Here is a 24162-nt window from a genome sequence, read left to right as displayed (position 1 = left end):
AGCAAACCAAAGAGAGCCGAAAGGAGGAAAAAGGGGCTCTAGGATGACCATGGCCACATCACATGCACTCACCCTTATGTTCACGGGGCTTCTGTGGGGGTCCAAGTCTTGTAAGAAGCAACCCGGACGTGACGCTTATGTCCAAGATATGCACCGGCGTCCGGTACACAGATGATTACGCTGGGATCAAGTCTTGACTAATGTGAGGTCTTAACACTACAACCTGGGGATTTAACTACTGCACCAGGTTTCGACCAGGGAGCGTGGTGGGTCGCGTTGCATTGCTTGCGGAGATTTCACTTATGGTCAAATTAAAGAGTTGACCATATAATTGTCGCTATCAATGAGCTCAAACACACGGAAACCCCTTCATTCAGACAAGCTTCTCTCACAAACGTGGGCCAACCACCAGAGATGTTTGCTGGATAACAGATGTCTTGAGCTGCGCCAACCATGATTTGTTTAAATACCTAAGTCACAATTTGCTGGTTCTTCTAGATGTATCTCTTTATAAATTGGCAATGAACACTCTTGCCGAGATAGATATTTGTGAACCAATATATGATGAGGAAAAGAATAAATACAAACAAAGAATAAAGAGAAAAAGGCAAACAAAATGCAAATAAATGCTTGTATTTACTAGCTTCAAGAGTTTCAATCAACAGTCTTAACTGATCCTCAACCGGCAATCTGAAGTCAAAATGTCATAGGACAGAGCTCATAGACTCTACAATTGTATATACTATATTTGAACTCTCATGATAACACTTCAGGAGTTGCTAACACTGATCCTCTCAACCACATCCTCTTAGCCTATGAATAATAGTGATCTTCTTTACACCTGATAAGTATTAAAAAAAAAATACAATCTTTTATTTTAAAATTGGTAATCTTAAGAATCCATAAATTAACAAAATGAAATTTCAAAACCAAAATTTTACACATGTAGCCATTTACACTTAAAGGAAAATAACATCCGTGTGATTCCAATGACTAACCAAAACAATTTGGGAAAACAGTGGACTATAGGGCAAGATGTATATGGAATTCACTCTATGGGTTTTCAATTTCATCACTACTTGGGGATAATGTATCTATATAAACACTTTTATCAAATATAATTACATGGGTATAGAGGCTGTCTCTCCCATATTTGAAAACTATCAAGTGACCATGAGGGATGGTATGCTACATAAATTTCCACATCCTTTCTAGAACTAAAGCACGTCACTTTTGACATTCTCTCGTAATACAAAACCAGGTTCAGTAACCAGGGCGAGTGCTGAACCAGAGATCCTTTCCAAAATGGCAATGATAAAAGCGTGACAAGCTCAAGAGAGATACCTAAAGTAGAAAATGTGTTTAAGCCTAAAAATGATAAGATCGTAACTAGACCTGAACAGAGCACGGTTACAAATATAAGTGCACTTTTATCCGGTTTCATCACAACAGAATAGTGGCAGAAATTGCTTTCAACTAGTAAAGTGACTTCCAAAATACATCCCAATTCAACCTAAACATTGTCCCTATTAGTGAGCTCAAACACGTAGACATCCCCTTCACTCAAGACAAGTTTGGCTCACAAACTTGGACCAACCAACACAAAAGTTCGCTACAACATCGATAGGTCCTTATGGTCACCGCCACAATGTGTCCGAGCACCCAAGAGTCACAATTCGCTGGTTTTCTTGAATGCATGTATTTATGAATTCATAAGAACACTCCACCCATGAAGACATTTGACCAGCCAATATATGATAAGACATAGGAATGTAAGCATACACTAAAGCGAAAAGGCAAACAAAACGTACATTTATGCTAGTAGTTGTTAGTTTCCAAAGTCCATATTAGCAGTCTAATAGACATGACGAGATGGCCTTTAATCACAACTTGCAATCTGAAATCAAAATATCACAATCCTGTGCTCTTAGATTCTACACTAAGTACGTGTAATCAATATAGAGACAAGTTGAATCTGGTGAATACCTGAGTCACCAATCTTACATTGCGATATGCATCGAATAAACATGAAAAGCTACACATAGGGACCTAAATGGACACACATGCACAGAAAGCAAGTGATCTTCTTTTGCCTGGCCAAAAGAAGTGAGCTTCTTTTCTTCTTTTCATACCATCGAGTTGGTGGCACTAATTTTTGAGGTCTAGGCCACATTGCCTTCCCTTCATTTTCGGTTGCAAGTTTGAACCTGCTTGCAATGGTAGCTCTTGTAAACCATTTGTTGCCAGGGAGCAATATCTGACTAGTGTTGCCATGCTGTTGCAGTGAGCTCAGTCATGCCAAGCCTAGGCCTGTTGCAGTAGCTATGGCTTAAGCTGGACATTTCGTGTCACCTCTTCTTCCCAAGCCTAGGCAGCCTGAGAAAGTACCAAGTAGTCATCTTTGGGAAGAACTTATACTTCAATTAGAAACTACTAAATTGCTAACTTATGGTTGTTATTGCCTTTCCCAACCCTCTGATCCTGTCTCCGCACCCCCCTGTCATTAGGTTATTTCCTGATTACTGTCCCGACTTATTGTTTTTCCTAGTCCCTTTACTCAGTTGTTAAGATTCCTGTTTTAAACATATAACCATGATCACTTCACGGAAGATAACATGTCCTGTGTTTCTATAAAAACCAAATTAACGTGGGAAAAATTTGCACAGTGGGGCGCATATATAGAATAGGTGGCATGCATAATTGAGACATGTCAGTTATGAATGGAGATCTGGGCCTTACCACCACTTATTTCTTAAGAAAAGATGGCCACATCACTGTCTGGAAAAGGGATACTCCAATTTGAATTCTCTAGCTTTCTCAAGGGCAGTGAGAGGCCTCGAACACTTGGAATCATGAAAAAATTTCTTAGGAGGGCTCACTGGACATTCAGACTTGTCTGCTCTGACCTGGACAAAAGAAAAAAGAGAATTCTGATAAGACTATAAGTAGGTCAAGAAAGAGAAGCAAAGCCAAAAGTAAGTGCACTTTCAATTGATTTGTTGCAACTGAATAAGTGAGGCAGGAATTGCTTCACTAATATACAGCCTCAAGTGATGCGTCCAATGTTCATCTCAATCGACCTAAATGAGGTCCTTACAAGCATAATTGGAGATGGAGCCTTTGACCATAAAATCATCCATATCAATGAGCTCAAACACGCAGACATCCCCTTCATCCAGATAAGCTTGTCTCAAAAACATGGGCCAATCACAGAGATGTTTGCTAAAAAATGGTGTTGATAGGTCTTGAGTTGCACTGGTCGTGATTTGTTCAAATACCTAAGAGTAGCAATCTAATGGTTCTTCTGAATGTACTTCTTTATGAATTCACAAGGAACACTCCGCCAATGTAGCATGATGAGGAAAAGATTAAATACAAACAAACAATAAAAAGACAAGGCAAACAAAATGTTAAAATATGCTAGTATTTACTAGTTTCAGTAAATTCAATTAACAGTGGTAACTGACAAATAGAAGTCTTCAATCCCAACTTGCAATTTGAGGTTAAAATGTCACGATACAGTGCTCATAGACTCTACAATAGTGTACACAATTTTTGAACTCTCATGATAACGCTTCAGGAGTTGCTAACACTGATTGTCTCACCACATCCTCTTAGTCAATGAATTCTTTACACCTGAGTAGTTAGAAAAGTACAATCTATTATTTAAGAATCTGTAATCTTCTGAATCCATAATTTAAAAAAAAAAAAAATTCAAAATCAAAACTGCCCTAGTTTTACACATAAAGCCATACACATTTCAAAGAAAACAACATCTCCAATAAAAAGCAAAACCACTTGGGAAAATAGTAGACTACAGGGCAAGATGTAGATGGCATCACGGTTGAGATATGCCAATTATGAAAGGAAATAGGCCCTTACTGCAATTCTCTTTTTTTAATAAAAGTGGCCAAATCACTAATTTCAAAAGTGGATGCTCAAATTCAAATTCTCTAGTTTTTTCAAGAGCAGTGGCTAGCCACGGACACGTGGAACCATACAAAACCTGCTCAGGAGGGCTACATGACATTTAGACTGTTCAGATCGATAGGCACAAAAGAAAAAAGAGAATTCTCACAGGTACCACTGTCAACATTGTATTGAGTTACAATGATCTACACATCAGTACCAGTGATCATGGTACTAATGTCTACATGTTCTGCATGTTAGACATATCTGCATGTTAGACATAACTGATTACTACCCTTAGCACCTCCTAAATCATAATGCCACAAAATCAATATACAAAAAGCTTATTAGGAGAATTTCACAAATTTTGAGAGAGAATAAGAAAAAGAATGTGTCGTCGTTCACATAAACATAACTTAGAAACCAACAAGTCACGCCTCTCTAAATTCTTATGATGAGCATTTCAGGCTTTAACTTTTGCTCTAATCTTGAATCACATCCTTTTGGTTCATTTAGATTTGGGATGCAGATTAATAAGTGAGCATCTGGATTATTGCGAACCTCACAAACACAACGGGAATGGAAGAAGTATACTTCATTGATTCACCAAGACCACCAAAGAAGAAATGACGATGAATACAGGATTTATGTTGGATGAGCCAAAATGACACTTCCATAGTTCATTTCAATCAATGTAAACCAAGTCCTTACCAGCTCTAGTGGAAATGTAGACTCTGAACACACATCCTCACTATCAATTAGCTCAAAAATACTAACATCTCCTACATGCAGATGAGCTTCTCTAGCAAATTTGGGCCAACCAGCAGAAAAAAAGGCCCCCCTGTGTCCACATCCATGGCTCCTGAGTTTCAACGTCCATGACTTGTCTGAATACCTGAGAGTTGCAATTTACTTTTTTTCCAGATCATGTTGCCTGATGAATTGAACAGGAGCAGAGTCCCCATTTACATGGTCAAAAACCAACTTATGGTGAAGAAAGACCAAAACATAAGCATACACTAATGAGAGAATCTAATCACACAATACGAATTTAAGGCAGTAGTTGCTAGTTTCAGGAGTTTTAATTGAAAATAAACCATATAATACTAGTAAACAATCTCAACTTGCAACCCAAGGTCAAATGTCAAGATATACGCCCCTGGAGTGTGATAGCGTACATAACTAGAAAAGGCCTTCCATGTCCTATGTATATTTGAGACCATGAATTTCAGCCACACAAACCACAAGTGCAGGGGAAAAGTCAAAGACATTGATGACTGGAACATGGATGGAAGTGAAAATTTCAATCTAAGCTGTTCAATTCTTTCAACTGCAGCTCGAATTTTATCAAACTATTGATTCAATTCGACAAAGTAAACTCATCTATTTTTTTCCTCAAATATCTTATTAATATAACAGAATAAAACAGTATCTCCTGTTTGACATTAATAATAAGAGTCATCAAGATCTACGATCAAACTTCAGAATCATAACTAGCCACCCTTTTATCTTTTAGGTCTTTCCCTTGAGCCACGGAGGGAGCAAGATTCTTTGCAATTTGATTGTCCATATCAACTGGTCCCCTTGTATGATTTATATAATTACTACTTTTACAACATTAAATATCATTGTCAAATTTCTCCATATAAGAGTACTTGGATTCTAATTCTTGACACTTGCCTCAACAATTGCTTTCCAAAACATCTATCCACATAAAAGGAGACAACTATCTTCTTTTCGAACCTCGACCACCAGCTAATGTCCTAATAACTGTCCTTTCATTCTTTTCCCCACTTCAACTACTTCGTTGTTAAGATATATACCTGGTTTTAAACATACACCCATGAACAATTCAAGGAAAATAACATGTCATGTGGTTTATTACATTAAGTCAACTTGGTTATAAACCAGAGTATAAGCTAAGATATAAACAACATCCATATGTTTGATTTTCAGACATGAGCTCGACTCAACAAGCTTGGGATCATACCAAGCCAAACTTAACATAAGAAGGCCTCATCACCACCTTTGGAAAAGGGATGCTCCATTTGAAATTTGTTGACCGATGTAAGAGCAGTGAGAGGCCTTGGGCGCATGGGACCTTAAAAAACCAGCTCAGGATGCCTCAATCTGCTCAAATGTTTGGACCTGCCTGTACTTAAAAAACGACAACTTTAGAGACAGTTTAAAGTACACTTCATTAGTTTGACTTGCCATGAAAAGATTTTAGCATAAATTGGAGATAAATTTTATCCTTCCAGCATCACTTAACCAATCAAGATTACAGGTGATTCCTCAGACAATCCAAACTATATTGCGATCGAGGCGTAAAAGTGACTTTTCATATTTTTGACAAGGCATGGAATTCTCGAAATATTTTCAAGTTCCATGATTTGTCCCTTTTTCCTAATAGAAATTTGTACCTGATGTTACAGAGATATCTCTCCCTAAAGAAATTTCAACATGAGACCTTGAACACAATATATCATCTCCATCTATGAGAGCTCAAACACGCAGAAATCTTGCCAACGCTCGGGAGGGAAGCACAGAAGATGTAGATTTAAGGGCAATAAATTGCCTGTTTGAGTAACTCCTGTTTTTAGGCTCGAATGTGGAACGAATTTGAAGAATAAGCCCTAATTCACGCGCAATAAGACACCAAAATTCGGAAGAAACGTGAACTTACGATTTGTCGAATGCAGATGCGGAGAGAGAGTGTGATCTTCTTCTTCTTTGATGAAGTGAGTGGACGACTAACTGTCCGGACTCGGTTGTGCCACCTCCGGCGGTGACGACGGCGACAACGACAGCGTCTGGTTGAATCTACTTGGCTCCGCTCCGCTAATTGCAGCTTCGCTTCTCGCAGTCCTGGCAATTCCTGATGCTTCATTTTTGCTCCGTCCTTTGTGAAGGCAGCAGAGGCTTCCCCCAATTTCGCTCCACGGAGGAGGAAGAAGAAGAAGAAAGATGGAGAAAGAGCCTTTGGCGTCAAGAAGGAGAAGGAGAAGGAGAGACCCGCTTTGCTTCCTACTGTTCAGTTAAGGATGAGCCGAGATCCATCGATAGGGTTGACGGTGATGTTGATTTGACGAAATCAATAATAGAAAAGTCACAAAAAGAAAAATTTTAAAAGTTGCGGCGCTGCCGAAAGACTAAAGAGAAAAAAAAATGGATGAGAGAATGAGCTCAATTGGATCTTACCAATTCTATGTGCATTGATTTATGCTGCTAACTTCTGTATGGTTGTATTGAGATCATCACCCTTCTCCCAATTCCATTCCCACTTGTATCTGAACAGTGTCACATAATCTAATTTTGGTGTGCTTAGTGTACCCTTAGAAAAGATCTTCATTTTCGGGCACTCTTCCACTTTAATTCTCCATAAGGATGGGAACCTAAAGATGTAACTTGGGATGGAAGAGAAGCATTCTAAGTTTGGCAGATGTTCAAGTGTCAACCGTTCTAGCTTCCCAAAAGAAATCACTTTTCCTTCTCTGTTTCCATCGTCAGCCACTACTTCTTTCATTCTTTCACATCCTATTATAGTCATATAAGTGAGATGTACCAAATTTGTGACTACCGAAGTCGTTACTAGATGTACCAATCCAGAGGAATTCTTCACCACTAAATTTGTCAGATTCTGGAAGGATGTCTCGGTTGGAAATATTGTTGCCAAACAGGGACAATCCCAAACCTTAAATGTTTCGATGCCTTGAAGAATTTTCGACACTAAAGAGTCTTCTCTCCACACACACTTTAAGTTGTGTAGCTTGTTCAACTTAAGTTCTCTTAAATTTTCAAGCACCGGATGTTTCCTTTCTTCAACAAGCCCTTCGTCCGGGAATAAATCTTCAAAGGAGCTACAGAAGACTTCAAGGCTTTGTAGATTCTGAAATCTCTCTAGGACGAATCTGGAAGGAAAGGCTGCCTTTTTATCATGAAAGCATGCTAGTGTTAGTGCTTTTAGCTTACTGAACATGTCATCCGAAAAATTTCCATCTTGTATCATCTGAATATTGTTATTGACTAATAAAAGTCTCTCCAAGTTGGGAAAGTCCTGTCGAATTGCCAATACAACAAGAGAAGTAAATTCAACAAAGTTTCGACAATAAATCACGTGCTGTAAAAGGTAAACCTACTAAGATGATTCGCATGGAAAGTGGTCCTCTTCTTAAAGTTCATTATATCTCAAGAACCTTGTGTTCAAGACTCAAGCTTTTAAAAGTCTCATGTAGAGGTTGGTCTGGTCAAGTGGATAGAGTGAATCTAAATTCAAGATCCCTGCACTCACTAAATTCATCTTTTGTAAGGAATATCTTATCTTGTTGACAAAAATTTATCTTCTTTGGAATCTTATGTAACGGGATGCACTCAAGATGTCACTAAAACATATGGGGTCCATAGATTTAGAAGTATGCTTAAGATATAAGAAATATCTAATGTTGTCTGCAAACTTATAGGAAAGGGATTCTAGTTTTCTATAGTATTATAACAGGATAACACGACGACTAGTGTATTAAAAAATACAGTAAGGTACTAATGTTATTTTTGTTATACAAAAATTGTTTGAATTGATTTTTTTAGAGTTTGTAGAAGATGAAATAGAGAAGAAAAGTTCAAGTGTGCAACACGTGTCAATAATGGAGAGGACCTCTTGTCAAATCCTTATTGATGTCGCCCAAGAGCACCATTAGGTTAGATTAGGAATATATTCTGTTATCAATAGAATACTGTAATTTTTTTTGTAACTCTAGGTAATGGAATATCTTATGCATGTCCACAAATGGAAGTGTACGTAAGATATTAGAAATATCTTAATGTTGTCGACAAACTAATAGGTAGGGGAGATCATGTTTTCTATAACATCATAACGCGACATGATATGCAATGGATATGATATTAGTGACTGCTTTAAATAACAAAGTAGAAACTAAGGGAGAGCAACTATAATCATACCCTCTCAAATGAAGAGTGTGCTTCTTGATCTGAAAGGTCTTGTTGATCATCTCTTTTAGCCCATCTATTCATGGATGCCACAAAGGATAACATGCTCAGTTTTTCACAATGAGTCACTCGTAATTCCTCCAATAATGGCAAATTCAAAGGCAAGTTAGGACAAAAGCTCTTGAGTCGTGGCATGTCATGTAACACCAGAGAGGTTAGTTTTGGGAAAAGATCTTGAGTAGTATTGGAGCGTGGACTGTCATCCCCACTAGCGACTATTTCCTCGATCTCACAAGACTCCACTTGAAGTTTTCCAAGTTGGGTTAAACTTGTAGCCACCCAATACGGAAACAAATTTCCAAGTCCCTTACAGTTTCGAACCTCCACTTCCAATAAACAATCAAAAGTCAGAGTTTCTTGAGGAGCGTTAGTCCATATTTTGCTTAAATTGTCCATGTGGGAGAGATCCATCGACCAAAGTTTAGGAAATTGTACCTGCCATATTGAGAAAAAAAAATGACACAAGGAATGTGATTACATTGAGTTATGACCTTAAAGAAGGAATTTCTAGACTTCCCTCGTTCTCACAAATCATGAGAAGTTAAGATTTTGTTAGTGACATAAATAGAAAGGGGTTGACTGATGCTTTTATACAATTTGACTGAAGAATAAGGCCAAGAATATTGCATTGCAATAAGCATGCAATTATAAATGCTTTTATAAATCAATAGTACATTCAGCATCGACCAAAGAAAATAGTCGTGAAATTTATATGGTGAACCGGATATAAAAAAATATAGTGACTTCAATTGTTCACAACCTTTTTCTTTTTTATGTATGGAAAATTTTTGTATTGAAAGAAAATAATTTCTTAATAGGCATGGGCAACATAATGACTTGAATAAATAACATAATGTTATGATCTCAGCAAAAACAAGTTGGGTCAATTTACTAGTTTTACATTGGACCATTAATAACATCCTCGAAATAATATTTATTCAAATTTGAGGTGGAAAAATAAAATAGAATCTTGCAGTGTACCGAGTGATCCACCCCCTGGCAAAAAGTGGGTGTGCACCCGCTGATCGCATTTTGTTTGTATGGAGAAAATCAAGAGTATTTTTTTTACTACATCATGACCTCCAATGAATTATTCATTGAAAAGTAAGTATTGATATTTTTCATTTGGTTACAATATAATTAATGCAATTACGACCTGTCACCAAAAAAAAAAAAAAAAAAGAATTGACTTTCCACACTTCCTTAAATCTATCAATTAGTATATGACAGCTCATATTTGATATTAAAATGAAATTAACGCTATTACAACTTATCACTGCCAAAAGATTAGATGATTATTTTCATACTTTCCCAAATTTATTAGTATTGTTGATTGAGTGTTATAATGACTTTTTGAAATATTCTTAGAATGCGGGGCTTGGTATTATATAACTTATACATGCAAATGACAGTATAAATAAATAATTAGTGATAATTCTTACAATTAAAAAGTAAACAAATGAGTAGATACTTGTTATAATTAAACATTCTACTCACATAAAACAATAGATTGAATTGCGTAGAATTATGAGAATAAAAAAAAAAAAAATTCCTCCGTCAGGAAAAAAAACAAAACAAACTTGCATGGAATCTGTAATAAATAAAAAAAAGGTCAAAACAATCAAATTTGGGTCGATAGCGTGCATTTTCAAGTGCCTGAGGATTCGACCCAAAAAAGAGAAGTACTGGAGGAGGCTGTCATTTATTGCGTTTAGTCTTCACATGAGGAGAACTTCATGAGACGGAATGAAAGTGTTGACTGGATGATCAATTCCTATTATTTTTAATTTTTTATGTAGCCAGGACATTGACTAAATATTAAAAATCTCAATCCACCTCACTTTCCTTCTCCATCTCCATCTCCATCTCCATCCACATTGAGCCCAACCTTCCCGCCTCCCTCCGCCGTCGCCACCGGCGGAGTTCCCGGCGCCGCGTCCAAGGCGACCATTGCTTGGCGTCCAACCCTCTCCGTCATCTTTGTGGTCTGCCCGTTCATGACGCCGCTCGTCCATGGCCGCATTCAAGCTCCGGCCCTCTCATCCATGGCCATTCTTCCCTGACATCTATTTCTCTGTTTTTTCTTTCGCTGTTTGATCTCGCAGTCCATAGCCGTCGAGATCTCACACTCGCCGTTGGCCATGGACAAGCAGTGGTCGCCAGATCTGTGGGGGGAGCCTCCTCGCGAGCCATGGACGAGCTAGGCTTGCGTCCATGGACGAAACCAAATCTGGAGGCACGACTCCAGCCCAGATCTAGACGGGCAACGACCACGAGCCAATCTCGGGCGACGACGGAGGGGATAATGGCAGTCCATAAGCCGTCGTTACTCGCGACGGGACTTCCAGATCTGCAACCATGGCTACAATGGCGGCTCGTCCATGGCTACGAGCGACGGTGGTCGATTTCCAGATCTGCAACTCCGTCGCTATGGACGGCCAGATTTCGAGATCTGTAGAACGATGAGGCGGACAAAACAGAGGAAGACGGCCATGCTCGGCTTGGACATAGCGGGGGTCAGCCTAATCAAGGCGGCTAGTGACTCCGCCGTTGGCGACGGCGGAGGAGGAGCGAAGGTCGGGCAGCTGTGGACGAAGGAGGAGGAAGAGAGGGCTGAAGAGAAGATTTTTTTATTTTTCTTCGCCGGAATCAACGCCCCGACCGAATCGACGCTGAAATCGCTTCCGCATCGAAGATCCACCTCGATCCACCATAACCAACAAGCTCCGGTTCGCGTAATCGCTCGGAACCCACGCATGCACGCGCGCAGAGAGGAGGCGAGCTTCAGAGAAGCGATTCCGAAGCTTCCGATTCAACCATTGGACGGACCACCCAATCAATCGCCCCAAAAAAAAGAAAGTAGAGGAAGGGGGGCGAGGGGAAGAAAGAAGAGTTACTATTACTTGACTGTGTAGATTTGGTTCACTTTTTTTTTTCCTCGTTGCGAAAAGGAGGATCAAGATGAACCGAAACGGCTGAGAGAGAACAATTCTTAAGGGGGGAGAAGTCTAAAACACCAAATAGACTTTGTCTAATTTTTCCTTTTTCTGGTTTTTTTTTTCCTCTGTCCAGTGAGCGCACAGCAACTAATGGAGGCCAAGGCTGTGGTGTGGTTCACGTATAGAGATGCACCTTCGCGGAGGAAAGAGAGAGGGAGCAGAGCCATACCAGGAGGAGGAGAGCAGAGCTTCCAAGTGATGGGCTGTTATTGAAGAGAAAGGGGGAGCAAAAATTTTAATCGCTCAACTGACAAGTGGGTCCGGCGTTGCCACGTGTCAGTCTGCGGATGATTCAATACGAATCCTATGCAGTGTATTTAATGCACCTAACATTTTCCCTTCGATGGTGTTGTGGGTTGGATAATTTATTCCGATTTTTTAAAATTTTTATCTTAGCTAGGACATTGACTAAATATTGTCATCTAGTTATGAAATAAGACTTGAATGTCGGCAACCGCTCACGGAATTGCTACTATTTATTATCCAGCTGTCCTTTTCTCTCTTTTATTTTTTTCCTTTTTTTTGCCATTTCTTTTTTTTAAAAAGCAATCTATATTTTCTCTTGCCAGACATAGATTGTGTGCAGTATCACACTAATTATCGCTCAATATGATAGTCCAGAATCAATATTTATTGTATAATACAAGTACGTAATTTGATAGGGTGTTGGAGTATAGCAAATGGAGAATGATTTACGAATGGAGAAGGCAAACCACTTCATGCATATTGACCTTTTTATTTTTATTTATTTCATTATCAAGACCTAGCTCAAGCATCAGTGATTATTAAGAAATAAAAAAGTTGACTCATTGATAATGTTCTGTAATAGTTAAGCAATTTGTGAAATTGGCTTTCACAATTATGAAGTTTTATTTTCCCTTTTCTTCATGTTAAATAGAACGACACTAATTTGCTTCCACGCAAGTAAATATGAAGGTGCGATACTTAATATTTTTTTTGCCATTTTTAGATGCTATTATGTGTTTGCTATTTAGTTCTTTATAATTGAAATTGCAAAAAGTAAATGTTTTTATATGGTTTGTGATCACTTTTTTAGGAACCTCGCTAATTAATTCTAAAGTATTGCGCATGATATGATTTCATGAACTTACACCAACTTAACACTTCCAATAGAATATAGAGATGTACATATAATAGTAATATTTATTGAGGATTATAATTTTTTAATCTTCGTATTAAATATTAGAAGATTATGTATATAAACCCGCACAAAGCACAAAATTTGCATCATACCGTGCATTGTCCAATACCATGAGAACATGTTCCAAATGAAATGCCAAAGATGCATTTGTTTGAAAGACTGACCTGGGAAGTGAAAAATGCAGGGGTGCCATGATCATTATCCATCCGAGATTGCCCAGTCAAACTTCTCATCTTGGGGCAATGGTTAATGCTCAGCATTTGTAAGTTGGAGCATTCCATCGTATGATTTTTTGTCGAGAGGAAACAAGTCAAATTGGGCAACCATTCCAATTTCATCCGCTTGAGATTCGGGAATGTAATCTTATCCATTGCGCTTCCCTGCCCTTCTTCCTCTACGATCACTTCTTCCATTTGACCACACTCCTTTATTTCCATCCAATAAAGATTGGCAAGGCACTGAGCCATTGATGAAGTAAAAGCATGTCCCAAGTTACTGCAATTATAAAGGATGAGAATAGCCAAAGAATCAAAGCGTATTGATTCTTGAAGATCTTTGTTCCACAGTCGCCTCAATTTAGGTAAATTGGCCAAGTTCAATTCCCATAGCTTAGGCAATACTCGAGTGCTTTCCACAGCCTCCAGCCCTTCCAAATCAAATATTTCTTCAAGCAACTTACAATCGCACACTTGCAAAAAGCTCAAATTGTCTAAGACCAGCATCAATCTGGATGGAATAGCATTAATAAATGATGGACATTTATCTACCACCACTGATTTTAGTTGCCAATACGACTTGATGGGATTAAGTTCGGTGTGCCATTTTCCAATCAACCCAAGGAACTCAGATAGCAGCATTTTCTCTACTCCAGCAAACGTGCCCTATAAAAAAAAATGCATCGTTAAGCATAAACTTCTAGCTAGCAAAAAGCTATTATTCATTTAGTGATCAAAACCGTCCAAATACATGGAATTTGGTAACTAGTGCGTACCATTTCTTCAAACATATTCTGGATGGTGATGTTGAGGTTTCCTGCCCAAAACCGCGCTTCCTTTGATACTTGAACTCTCTTTAACTTTGATGCCTCCGTTGGTCCTTGAGAGAAAAAATTCATGTTGGGACATCTAGTCACAATGATATCTTCCAAGAGTGGGAACATCAAAGTGTATCCACCTGAGCTGAAACTTCTCAACCCTATCAACCCATCAAGCTCCATATACTTCAATTGATTGAAAGCCACCACACGGCCATCCCCACCTTCCTCATCATTAATGACTTCTGTCAATATTTTACAATTACTTATCCTCAATTTTGTGAGTGCCACCAAATTTTCAGCAATTGTCGGTGTGAACATTTTTGATAACCCATCACAATGTGACACATCTAGAGTTTGCAAATGTCGAATATGTCTTGAAAATGGTAATATTACTTTCATCTCACGACTCGTGCCTTCTATGGCTTCCTCATTGCTACTTGGGTCTTCTAGATAAGATTCACATACAACAAGCTCTTCCAAGTTGGTTAAACTCTCAACGAAGCGACATGTGGATATTGAAGACTCTTGGGAGAGATGACGAAGCTTAAGCAAACTAAGCTTGCAAAAGAATTCCCCATCATGAAAATGCCCATGCCATATTTCCATCCGTTTCGATAAATCCAACTTTAACTCTTGGAGATTAGGGAATGCCCCCTGAGAAAAGAGTCAAATCAGAATTTAAAGCCAGCTTGGTTAAAATAGCATTCATGTATTATGATATAAGTCCTACATGTTGCGCGCAATAATTACATTTATAAAATGTTTAGTCTCACGTGATTCAATAAAAGGAAATGTGCCTACATCAAATAAACATTATCAATGATCTTTATACTCAACTTGTATCCATATATGAGCTTAAGTTACTTGTTACATTCATGATTCTAAAGATAAATCCCTTGTGAAAATAACTTCTACGTCAATTACAGTTGCCCCAATTTCAGTGATTAATATCAACAATAATGTCACATCTTTCTGTTTTTAGCAAAACATTAGTAATCATTAAAGGATTCAAGTCGAACAACACATTTGTACCATACTAAGATCACAACATGTGCCACGTGTTTTCATCTTCATGGCACTTAGGAGAGAGCAAAACTATTGGAATTAGCCTAAACCTTTATTAAAAGTGGACCAACAAAAATGCATTGGATACATCTGACAAGAATGTTCAATCAGCACTTGAAGAACATGTGATGTTTCGATGTTGAAATATTTTCATGGATTGAAGGTGAGTCGTATAGTGTCCATCTTCTATGTAGAGCTACTTGTATGAGATGCTTGGTTGTGACCATAATCATCACTTCAAATAATCACCATCAAAGCAAAACAAGTAATCTTGGGTCATACCTTTTCTATCAACAAGAGAGGCTGTCTATCAAGTGGCATCTCATTCTCAAGGTGTGATGCAAGTATCTCCACTTTGTCACAACCATGCACCTTCAAGCTCTTTAATGCCGGCCAATGGGAAGTATGTGTTCCAATGCACAAGCACTTCAACTCTCTCAGATCCTTAAGCTCAAGAGAGGTTAACTTTGGGAATACAAACCTAGGAACTAGTCCATATTCCTTTTCGATGATTTCCGCAATGCCACATTCATCGATCTTCAACTCCTCAAGTTGCATGAGATCTTTAGCTACTGAGGTTGGAAACAGAGAAGCAAGGCTTTCGCATCTAGAAATGCTAATAGAACGTAGACCTTGGAACTTAACTTGACAGCAGAGTTCCTTATCCCATACACACTTTAGCTTTGGTAATTCCGATACCGTCAGCTCTTTTAATGGAAGAGCAATAGGATTTCTATCTAGATGGTTCTGTGGTTGAAGTTCAAAAACCACTTCAAGGGAACCACATCTTCTTGCATCCAATCTTTCCAGGCTCAAGAGTCGTCTTAGAATGAAAGAACAAACAATGTTGACCAGCTTATTGCATCTAACCACACAAAGCGATTTTAGCTTAGGAAAAGAATTTGCGGCAACTTGATTGTCCCATATCATCTCGATGTTATCCAAGCTAGCGATATTTAATGCCTCCAAGCTAGGAAATGCAACCTGCAATATTCACTCACGGAATTGGTCATTGAGTCAATCGTGAACTTTCAAGATGTACATGTAGATGAGTGCCAAGATATAAATTAGGAATTCAGAGAATTCATAATTGTATCTTAAGTTGCACGAAAGGTAAAAAAGAATGAAGTAAAAAAAAGTTAGTCAAAAAATCTCCATACTAATGCTGATGACTCTCGAACGAGAAGGCTATTGGAATTAGTCGAGACAAAACAAAATGTACAAAATCTAAATAGATTCTGTTGACAATGGGTAAAATGGTAATTTGTATATGCTCATATAAATATCATATGTAATCACATTAGTATCTCATGATCCCAAGCTTAAAATAAAATATCTCAACTCCCTTAATTTCATTAATTTCCCAAAATAGTCGAATAAACTTTATGCTTTTTTACTTCAACGGAGTTGGGATCTTCATCCTTCTATCTTTGATTGATGGTAGCTCTTTAGTTTGTTTTTAGTCTTCCTTTCTTTCTTTTCGTTGTTTGTTCTATTTGTTGGGAACCACGGTACCCCTACACTCACTTAGACTCCTGTCTTCTTGAGTGTCTGTTTTTTGTTGGTACCGAGCCTCCCCCCCTTGTATTCTTCTTCGCATAATCTATACTATTCTTACCTTTATCAACAACAAAAAAACTTTGTGCTTTTTTTTTCCTAGCCCAAGAATGAAATAGCTAGTATACGTAACAATTGTTAAATCACTCAGAGATGGTTATTTCAGTTACAATATGGATGAAACTCTTCAATGAAATTGCAGTACACTTAGAGAAGTCACTGAATGGATCACTTTGGTCGTGCGATTCCCGTAAAAACTAAAATGGGTGAATTCCAAAGCCTTGGACCCAAGAGATCTTGCTCAGTTTGGCAATAGAGATGGCTCAGATTCCTTTTGCTTGTGCAATTATGAGAAAGTAAAGCTTTCTTTGATTGGAAAATAATCGAGATCTTGCAAGTGTAAATGCAGTCAAGTGAGCATCTTGAAGGCCCTTTCATCTCTAGCCTCTTGAACTTGGCTGCTCACTTTCCTCTCAAATGTATTTTCAATTGCTTTCAATGTACTTGCATACAATGTCCAAGCCGTATGTATGAAATCGCTAAGAGTTTTAAGTTTTTTGTGAAAATCAAAAGCTTTTAGAGATCCTAATTGGTAGTTTGTATTTTGTATTACCTATTCACTCTTAGTACAGGTATTATAAGAGATGTTCAACCATCTTTACGAAAACTATCTCTAGAGAAATAAAAAGTAAGAAATTTCAACTCAAACATATGGGCCATTTCGAAAAATAAAATGCCTGTACGCTACTCAATTTCTTTTAGATTACGAATTCAATAACTTCCAAGATTTAAATATAGACGGGTGCCAAGGGGAGAGGGAGATTATTCAGTTGCACAAAAGAAAATAAAAGTAAAATACAAAATAGAAGGAAAAAAATATCCACGGTAATGTCATTTCTTATTTCCTTAAAGTATTTCATATAAATATAGAAAAATTTTCTCAAATTCTGACTAAAAACGACAATGAATTTTTCAATAGTCTTTCCATGGGTAAATAACTTAAAATTTAGAGCTTAATTGGATAGTGAGCCATTTTTATTCCATCTCGAACGTTTCTCCTTTAGAAATGGGTTAGCAAGGGAAGCATTACTTATCTCTGTGTATATAATAAAACAAACCACATCACTTTCCACATCACATTTTGGCCCAAAAGTTCAAATTATTTGCATGGCCGGTGTCTAATGAGAACTAACCATATATGAAATTGGTATATGCTCCAATAGCAATGACATAATCACATTACTCTGTCATAGATTCCGAATTTTGATCAAATCTTTCCCTCTCTTCAATTTAGTTCCTTACCTAAAACAATCAAATCACAGTTTATATGCTGTATTTAATGTCAGGGAAAATGTCGCATCTTTCCATGTTTAGCATAACATCAGTCATTAAAGTACCACAAATATTGAAAGCACCTGGCATGTGGGGTGATCTTACGATGGCACAAGTGTGCTCTCTAATTTGAACGAAATTAGCCTATGCCTTTTTTTAAGGGGGATAGACGAGTATGATTTCATAGATCGGACATTGACAAGAACTTGGTCAATATTTGAAGAATATATGATGTTTCAATTTTGTAATTTTACTATGGATTCAAGGAGAGTTGTAAAATTTTTACATCTTCATGTATAGAGCTACTTGTATGAGATGCTTGGCTGTGATCTTAGTCATCAATTCAAATATTCACCATAAAAGCAAAACAAATAATCTTGGGTCGTACCTTTTCTATCAAGAAGAGAGGCTGTCTATCAAGTGGCATCTCATTCTCAAGGTGTGATGCAAGTATCTCCACTTTGTCACAACCATGCACCTTCAAGCTCTTCAATGCTGGCCAATAGAAAGTATGTTTTCCAGTGTAGATGCACTTCAACTCTCTTAGATCCTTAAGCTCGAGGGACATTAATTTTGGGAACACGAACTTGGGAACTAGTCCTTCTTCCTTCTCGATGAGTTCCACAATGCCACATTCATCAATCTCTAGCTTCTCAAGTTGCGGTAGATTTCTAGCTACTAAAGCTGGAAACAGAGAGGTGAGGTTCTTGCATTTAAAAACGCTAATAGAACTTAGACACTGAAATTTAACTTGATGGTGGAGTTCCTTATCCCATACACACTTTAGCTCTGGTAAGCTTGATACTGTAAGCTCTTTTAATGGAAGAGCAATAATATGTCCATTTGGAGTATTCAGTGGTTGAAGTTTGAAAACAACTTCAAGCGCACCACAGTCGCTTGCCTCCAAAATTTCTAGGCTCAAGAGTCGTCCTAGCATGCAAGAAGGAACAAGGTTCACTAGCTTATTGCATCCATCGACATAAAGGGATTTAAGATTATGGAAAGAATCCATAGCGACTTGATTGTCCCATATCTTCTCGATATCCATGGCCTCGATATCTAATGTCTTCAAACTAGGAAAGGCAACCTACAATGGTCATTCATAGGAATTGGTGATTCTATTAAATTACAAATTCACGAACTTCTGAGATATAAGTATCCATGAGTGCCGAGATGTAAATTACGAATCAGTGGAATTAGTGATTCTATTTTAAGTTGTGCAAAATGAAAAATAATAATAACTTAGCAAAAAACTCTCTAGACTAATGTCTATGACTCTAGGACAAGAAATTACTGGAGACAAAACAGAAAGTAGGAATTCTAACCAGTATCTTTTGACAATGGACAAAATGGTAATTTGGATATGCTCATCTAACGATCAAATAAATATAATCACATTAGTCTCTCATAAATTGATTAAGAATAAAGAAACAAGAAGCACGTCAAAATGGTAATCAACGTTAGAACGTTAGAACTCAGAAGTCACTGAATTGATATAGTAAAAGAAAAATGCAGCTGAGGATCGCTTGAGGAAGAATATTAGCTACGAGAAAGAAAATGATGGAGAGATTGAGATTAAGAAGCCAACCAATCATCCTTCAAATGGTGCACTACAGTAGGAGGTATCTAATACCAACTGCCTCAAATAATTATCGTATCACTCTAGTACAATTAAAAAGTTAGGCTAAGAGAAGGCAATTAGAAAGGGAATTGCTTGGGTCAAATGAACAAATCTTTCTTTACATAATTCCACACTTGAAAGAAATCAATATCTCTTTAATCAATTAAATTTTCCTTTTAAGATTAATTAATTTTCATTACTTGTGCTGGAGAATCTAATGGTTAGACACCAATGGGTAGCTCATACTTATACTTGGGTCAATTTATCAAAAATAGTCCTAAATATCTCATTGAAGAAGATGGAAAGTATCTAAGAAAGTCGACATATTAATCCTATGGGAAGCCCATTTTCATAGCCTACTTGGCTGCATAAACTACAATTTAGGTGAATTACTCTTTCCCATTTTCCATTGAAGTCAACTTCCACTGAAGAAGTCAGATGACTCCACTAAAATGATCATCTGCGAAATGCATTTTATATCTTTAATAAGATATTCATAAGATGGGTCTTGCATTTCATGTAAAAACTAAAAGGGTTGATTTCCAAAATCCACAAACCTAGAGATCTCGCTCAGTTTGGCGATGGGAGGGCTCAGATTCCTTTTGCTAGTGTAATATAGAGAGAGTAAATCGTCCCTCATTTAGGGGAAAAAATGAGATCTTGTAAGTGCAAACTAAGTCAAGTGAGCGTCCTAAAGCCCCTTCATCTTCAGCCTCTTATACAATAATGTTCACTTTCCTATCGATTACTTTTTCAATTGCTTTTAATATACATTTGTGCAAAGTATAAGCTGTGCATGTGAGGGTAATGAGAGTTTTAAGTTTCTAGTGAATATGGGAAAGCTTTTAGAGATCTTGTTTGACAATTCTATTGCCCATTCATGCTTTGTGCAGATATCATAAGAGATGTTCAACCATCTTTATGGAAACTATTTCCAAAGAAATTAAAAGCAAGAAATTGCAACTCATACATGTCAGCAACTTTCGACACTTATACTTGTATGTTACTCATTTTCTTTTAAAAAATTAACTAAAGTACACTTTGTAAGTAATTTATTTAGTTTTTATTTTGGCTATGCTTTGTCTCATACATATTTAATACATTTTTTTTTATATTTAAAATGACATATTGTTAATCACATACCTCTCGATTGAAGAGTGCAGTGGAGTATGATTGGACCCGGTCTTGACTTCGAGCTTCTAGTGAACCTGTCGTTGATTTTTCATTGGATGAAAAGAATGTCACCATTTGTATTGCACGGATAAATCTATCTACGGGAAGATCTTTATTGATGAAAACAAAAACTCAATCTTACACTTTCTGTGAGAGAAGCACTTCAAACTTTCCAAATTTTTCAAGTTTAAGTTGGTTAACATCGGGAGTGCTAGAATTTCCGATGTTTCCATTCCAAGCCCTTCTTCCTCCATAATGATTGCCTCCATCTTCTTGCAATCCTCTACACTTAGATCTTTCACTTGGGTGAGAGATTTAACCATGGATGGGAAAAACATAAACCTAAGGTTGTCACATTCATCCACCTTCAACTCCTTTAAAATATGGAAACTCACTATTCCACAAGGATTCTTGTTCCATATACACCTCAAGCTCCTCATTTTATTTAATTTCAAAATGGTTAATTGAGAGAGAGTCTCAACATTTCCACTACCGATTGGTCCGTCAAGGTCAAAGATTTCTTGCACCGAAACGCAGTCTCTGATAATTAAAGTGTGTAACTTGTCTAGTTTCAACAACGACTGGGAGCTAATAACTGTCAAGAGAGATTTACACCGCGCCACTATGAGAGATTGGAGATTGCTTAGTTCCAATGGAGATTCATCGCTCCATATCTCTTTTAGATTGGGAAGTCCTTCCATTGTCAAGGACTCCAAGGATGGGATTGAAACCTAACGGACAGACCCATCAATAATAGATTTATAATTACAAAGGACAAGTAGGAATTTTGCATCTTGTAGCATGTTATATAAATAGTCACTAAAGCAAAATTACAAGCAATAAAATTTACAACTTTAAGGATGATTTTTGCATTCACAAAAATATATGATAAACAAAAGATAATTTACAATACAAAAATGAATTATACGACTCCAAAAGACAACTAATGAACTTTACCATATATTTACAATATAACAAGGGATGCATCAGTTAAATTTTGTTTGTAGTTCCTAACAATAAGGGGAATTATAGTCATCAAGAATTATCACTCATTTGGTTTATTAATGAAAACGAAAATTAGTTACCTATAACCATAAAGCAAAAAGTACTTTCAAGGTAAATTACTTGAGAAAGGGACACCACAAGTGTCATAACTTTCATATGGCACTCAATTGAGAGCCATAACTTTTTGTTTCGATCATTTGAGTGCCATAAAATATGTACGATGCTCATGTGAATGCCAAAACTTTTTCTCCGATCATTTGAGTGTCATAATTTTTTTAAAATGTTCACCGCAAATATTATGCCACGTCAAGTGTCCGGCACTTGGGTGAACGTTTTTTAAAATTCTTAGCACTTAAGTGGTCGATTGAAACTTGTGACAATCAAGTGAACATTTTATAAAAATTATAGTACTTAAGTGATTGAAAAAATATGTGATGCTCAGTGAGCATTGTACGAAAATTATGGAGCTTGTGGTGCCCTTATTCCTAAATTACTTACTATAAGGTAATCTCATATAGTCCTAAATAGTCATCCTTGTTGTAATTTCCTCAAGGATAAGTCTAAATTCGTACCCCACATGCTGAAACCGTAACATTTTAGGTGGAAAGACCCAATTGTCCTTGATTACGATGGAAAGCCTTTTTTTTTCTTTTCTTTTTTTTTTGGGTAAAGAATAATTTGTCTTCCCCATAAGTTCATTTCTATAACTCCAGAAAATCCTTCATCTGCATTGTCGATCGCAATCACCCGTCAACCTCGCCATCTCCCATTGCTCCCATTCATACGAGAAGTTTGACTTTTTACTGTTGCGTTCATTGGGCGATTGTCATCCCTGACAAGATTACTTCGCGAAATATATATATATGTATAGCAAGCCGCAAAGGCTCTTTGAAAAATTTCACCGATCTAGTTCCAACATCCTCGAAAGCGCGCTCTCACCATGAAAGCTCAAACCATGGGAGGAAGATAAGTTGTAGTCAGACACACCAGCATGTGGGACCCACAACCTGAATTTCCACGACTCTTTTATTGACGAGACATTAAGGGCCTATGCGATGATTAAGTGCTTATTCAAACACAATACATAAAAGATGTGTATCAATTAGATTAGCATAGTTGTTTTTGTTTTTTATTTTTTATTTTTAAAAAACCTGTCCTCATTCCCATCTTTCGTATTAATTTTTAAAGAGTCACCTATATTATACATTATGTGGATAATAACAAAGATTTGATAACTAAATTCAGTGGAATCCATTTGGAAAGATTATAAATTACTTTACTTATGAAATTACTTTAATGCCAAAATTCCCTTCAATTTTACTTTACGAAACCCTATTAATATAGATATACTTGCAGCATCTAAGTTGAAAATAACTCAAAACCTATCACAAACTAAATTTACATGGATTTCGTACAATTAGTTGGATTTCTACACATTGCCCGTGCTTCCGTGTCGTGTCGGAATTAAGAGAAACGTGTGAAGATTACTTTATCTAATTACATAGAAGACATGAACAGATAAGGTAATTAGGAAAAATAAATTGAAAATAACAAAAATAAATAAGCATCATAATATGTCATTGCATCTAATAAGCAAAGGAAGGAAAAAAAAGTAATAAATATTATATTCTTTTGATCAGAAAGTTACAAAAGTAAAAGTATTGAATTTTGCTCATTGAAGAATGCAATTTGAGTGCCAACTTGGTCATGTAATGTGCTACTCAAAGGATTTGAATTAAATTCCCGGTGGTGAAAAAATTCTTGATATTTGGCAAGTCACCTGTTGCCCATTGAAGAACAATTTCAATACACGCAAATTATGCAACTCAACTTTGCCACAATCATCAACATCTACAATCCCCTATAATCATGCGCATCAACTTGCAACTGACCACTTCGATCTCTTCTAACTGTGGAAGTCCTCTCACGACCGAAAGAGGAAACAATACTTCCATCTTGTCACAACTTTTGACTCGTACTACTTTTAATGTACTGAAGGACTTGGAGGAGAATTGGCTGTTGCATATCATCTCCAAGTTAATGAGATTCTTGAGAAGTAATGACTCCAACATCGTAAAATGTGTATGGGATGGCAATTGGAGGATGTAATGGATAGAGGAACTATTTTGGACCTGCAGATGCTTTAATTCTGGAAAACCTTTTTGGGATAATGTGCAAACACTTTGCTCATTTTTGTCCAACTTGTCCAAAAACAGATTGTCAGTTTTGCCTAAGATACTTTGAATGCATCCTTTCCAAAGAACATTGCCTAATGGATCCGACTTGAGCTCCAATGTCC

General features: G+C 37.1%; 1 protein-coding gene across 1 annotated transcript; it reads right to left on the bottom strand.

The window, feature by feature from the left end:
- Nucleotides 1–1730: 1730 nt before the first annotated feature.
- On the bottom strand, nt 1731–23655 carry LOC104452828. The gene is made up of 14 exons (XM_039318016.1): nt 23644–23655; nt 21001–21589; nt 20829–20893; nt 18453–19151; nt 15458–16159; nt 14066–14764; nt 13239–13955; nt 8866–9348; nt 7111–7966; nt 6596–6939; nt 5900–6061; nt 4621–4843; nt 2740–2906; nt 1731–2376 (listed from the first exon to the last, which is right to left on the bottom strand). The coding sequence occupies exons 2-9, from the start codon at nt 21557–21559 to the stop codon at nt 7130–7132; spliced, it is 4761 nt and encodes a 1586-aa protein (XP_039173950.1). The 5' UTR covers nt 21560–21589; nt 23644–23655; the 3' UTR covers nt 1731–2376; nt 2740–2906; nt 4621–4843; nt 5900–6061; nt 6596–6939; nt 7111–7129.
- Nucleotides 23656–24162: the final 507 nt, after the last annotated feature.

This window comes from Eucalyptus grandis, chromosome 7 (genome assembly GCF_016545825.1).
Source record: "Eucalyptus grandis isolate ANBG69807.140 chromosome 7, ASM1654582v1, whole genome shotgun sequence".
In the NCBI taxonomy this organism is placed as follows: Eukaryota; Viridiplantae; Streptophyta; class Magnoliopsida; order Myrtales; family Myrtaceae; genus Eucalyptus; species Eucalyptus grandis.
Note: the sequence above shows the minus strand (reverse complement) of the source record. Positions and strands in the feature narration are given on the sequence as shown.

Coding starts and splice junctions, on each gene's coding strand:
- LOC104452828 (XM_039318016.1), bottom strand. CDS start 21,559: ATGGAAGGACTTCCCAATCTAAAAGAGATATGGAGCGATGAATCTCCA. Junction 20,894..21,000: donor GTGCTTCTCTCACAGAAAGT/GTAAGATTGAGT, acceptor AATCAACGACAG/GTTCACTAGAAGCTCGAAGT. Junction 13,956..14,065: donor AGAATATGTTTGAAGAAATG/GTACGCACTAGT, acceptor TTTTTTTTATAG/GGCACGTTTGCTGGAGTAGA.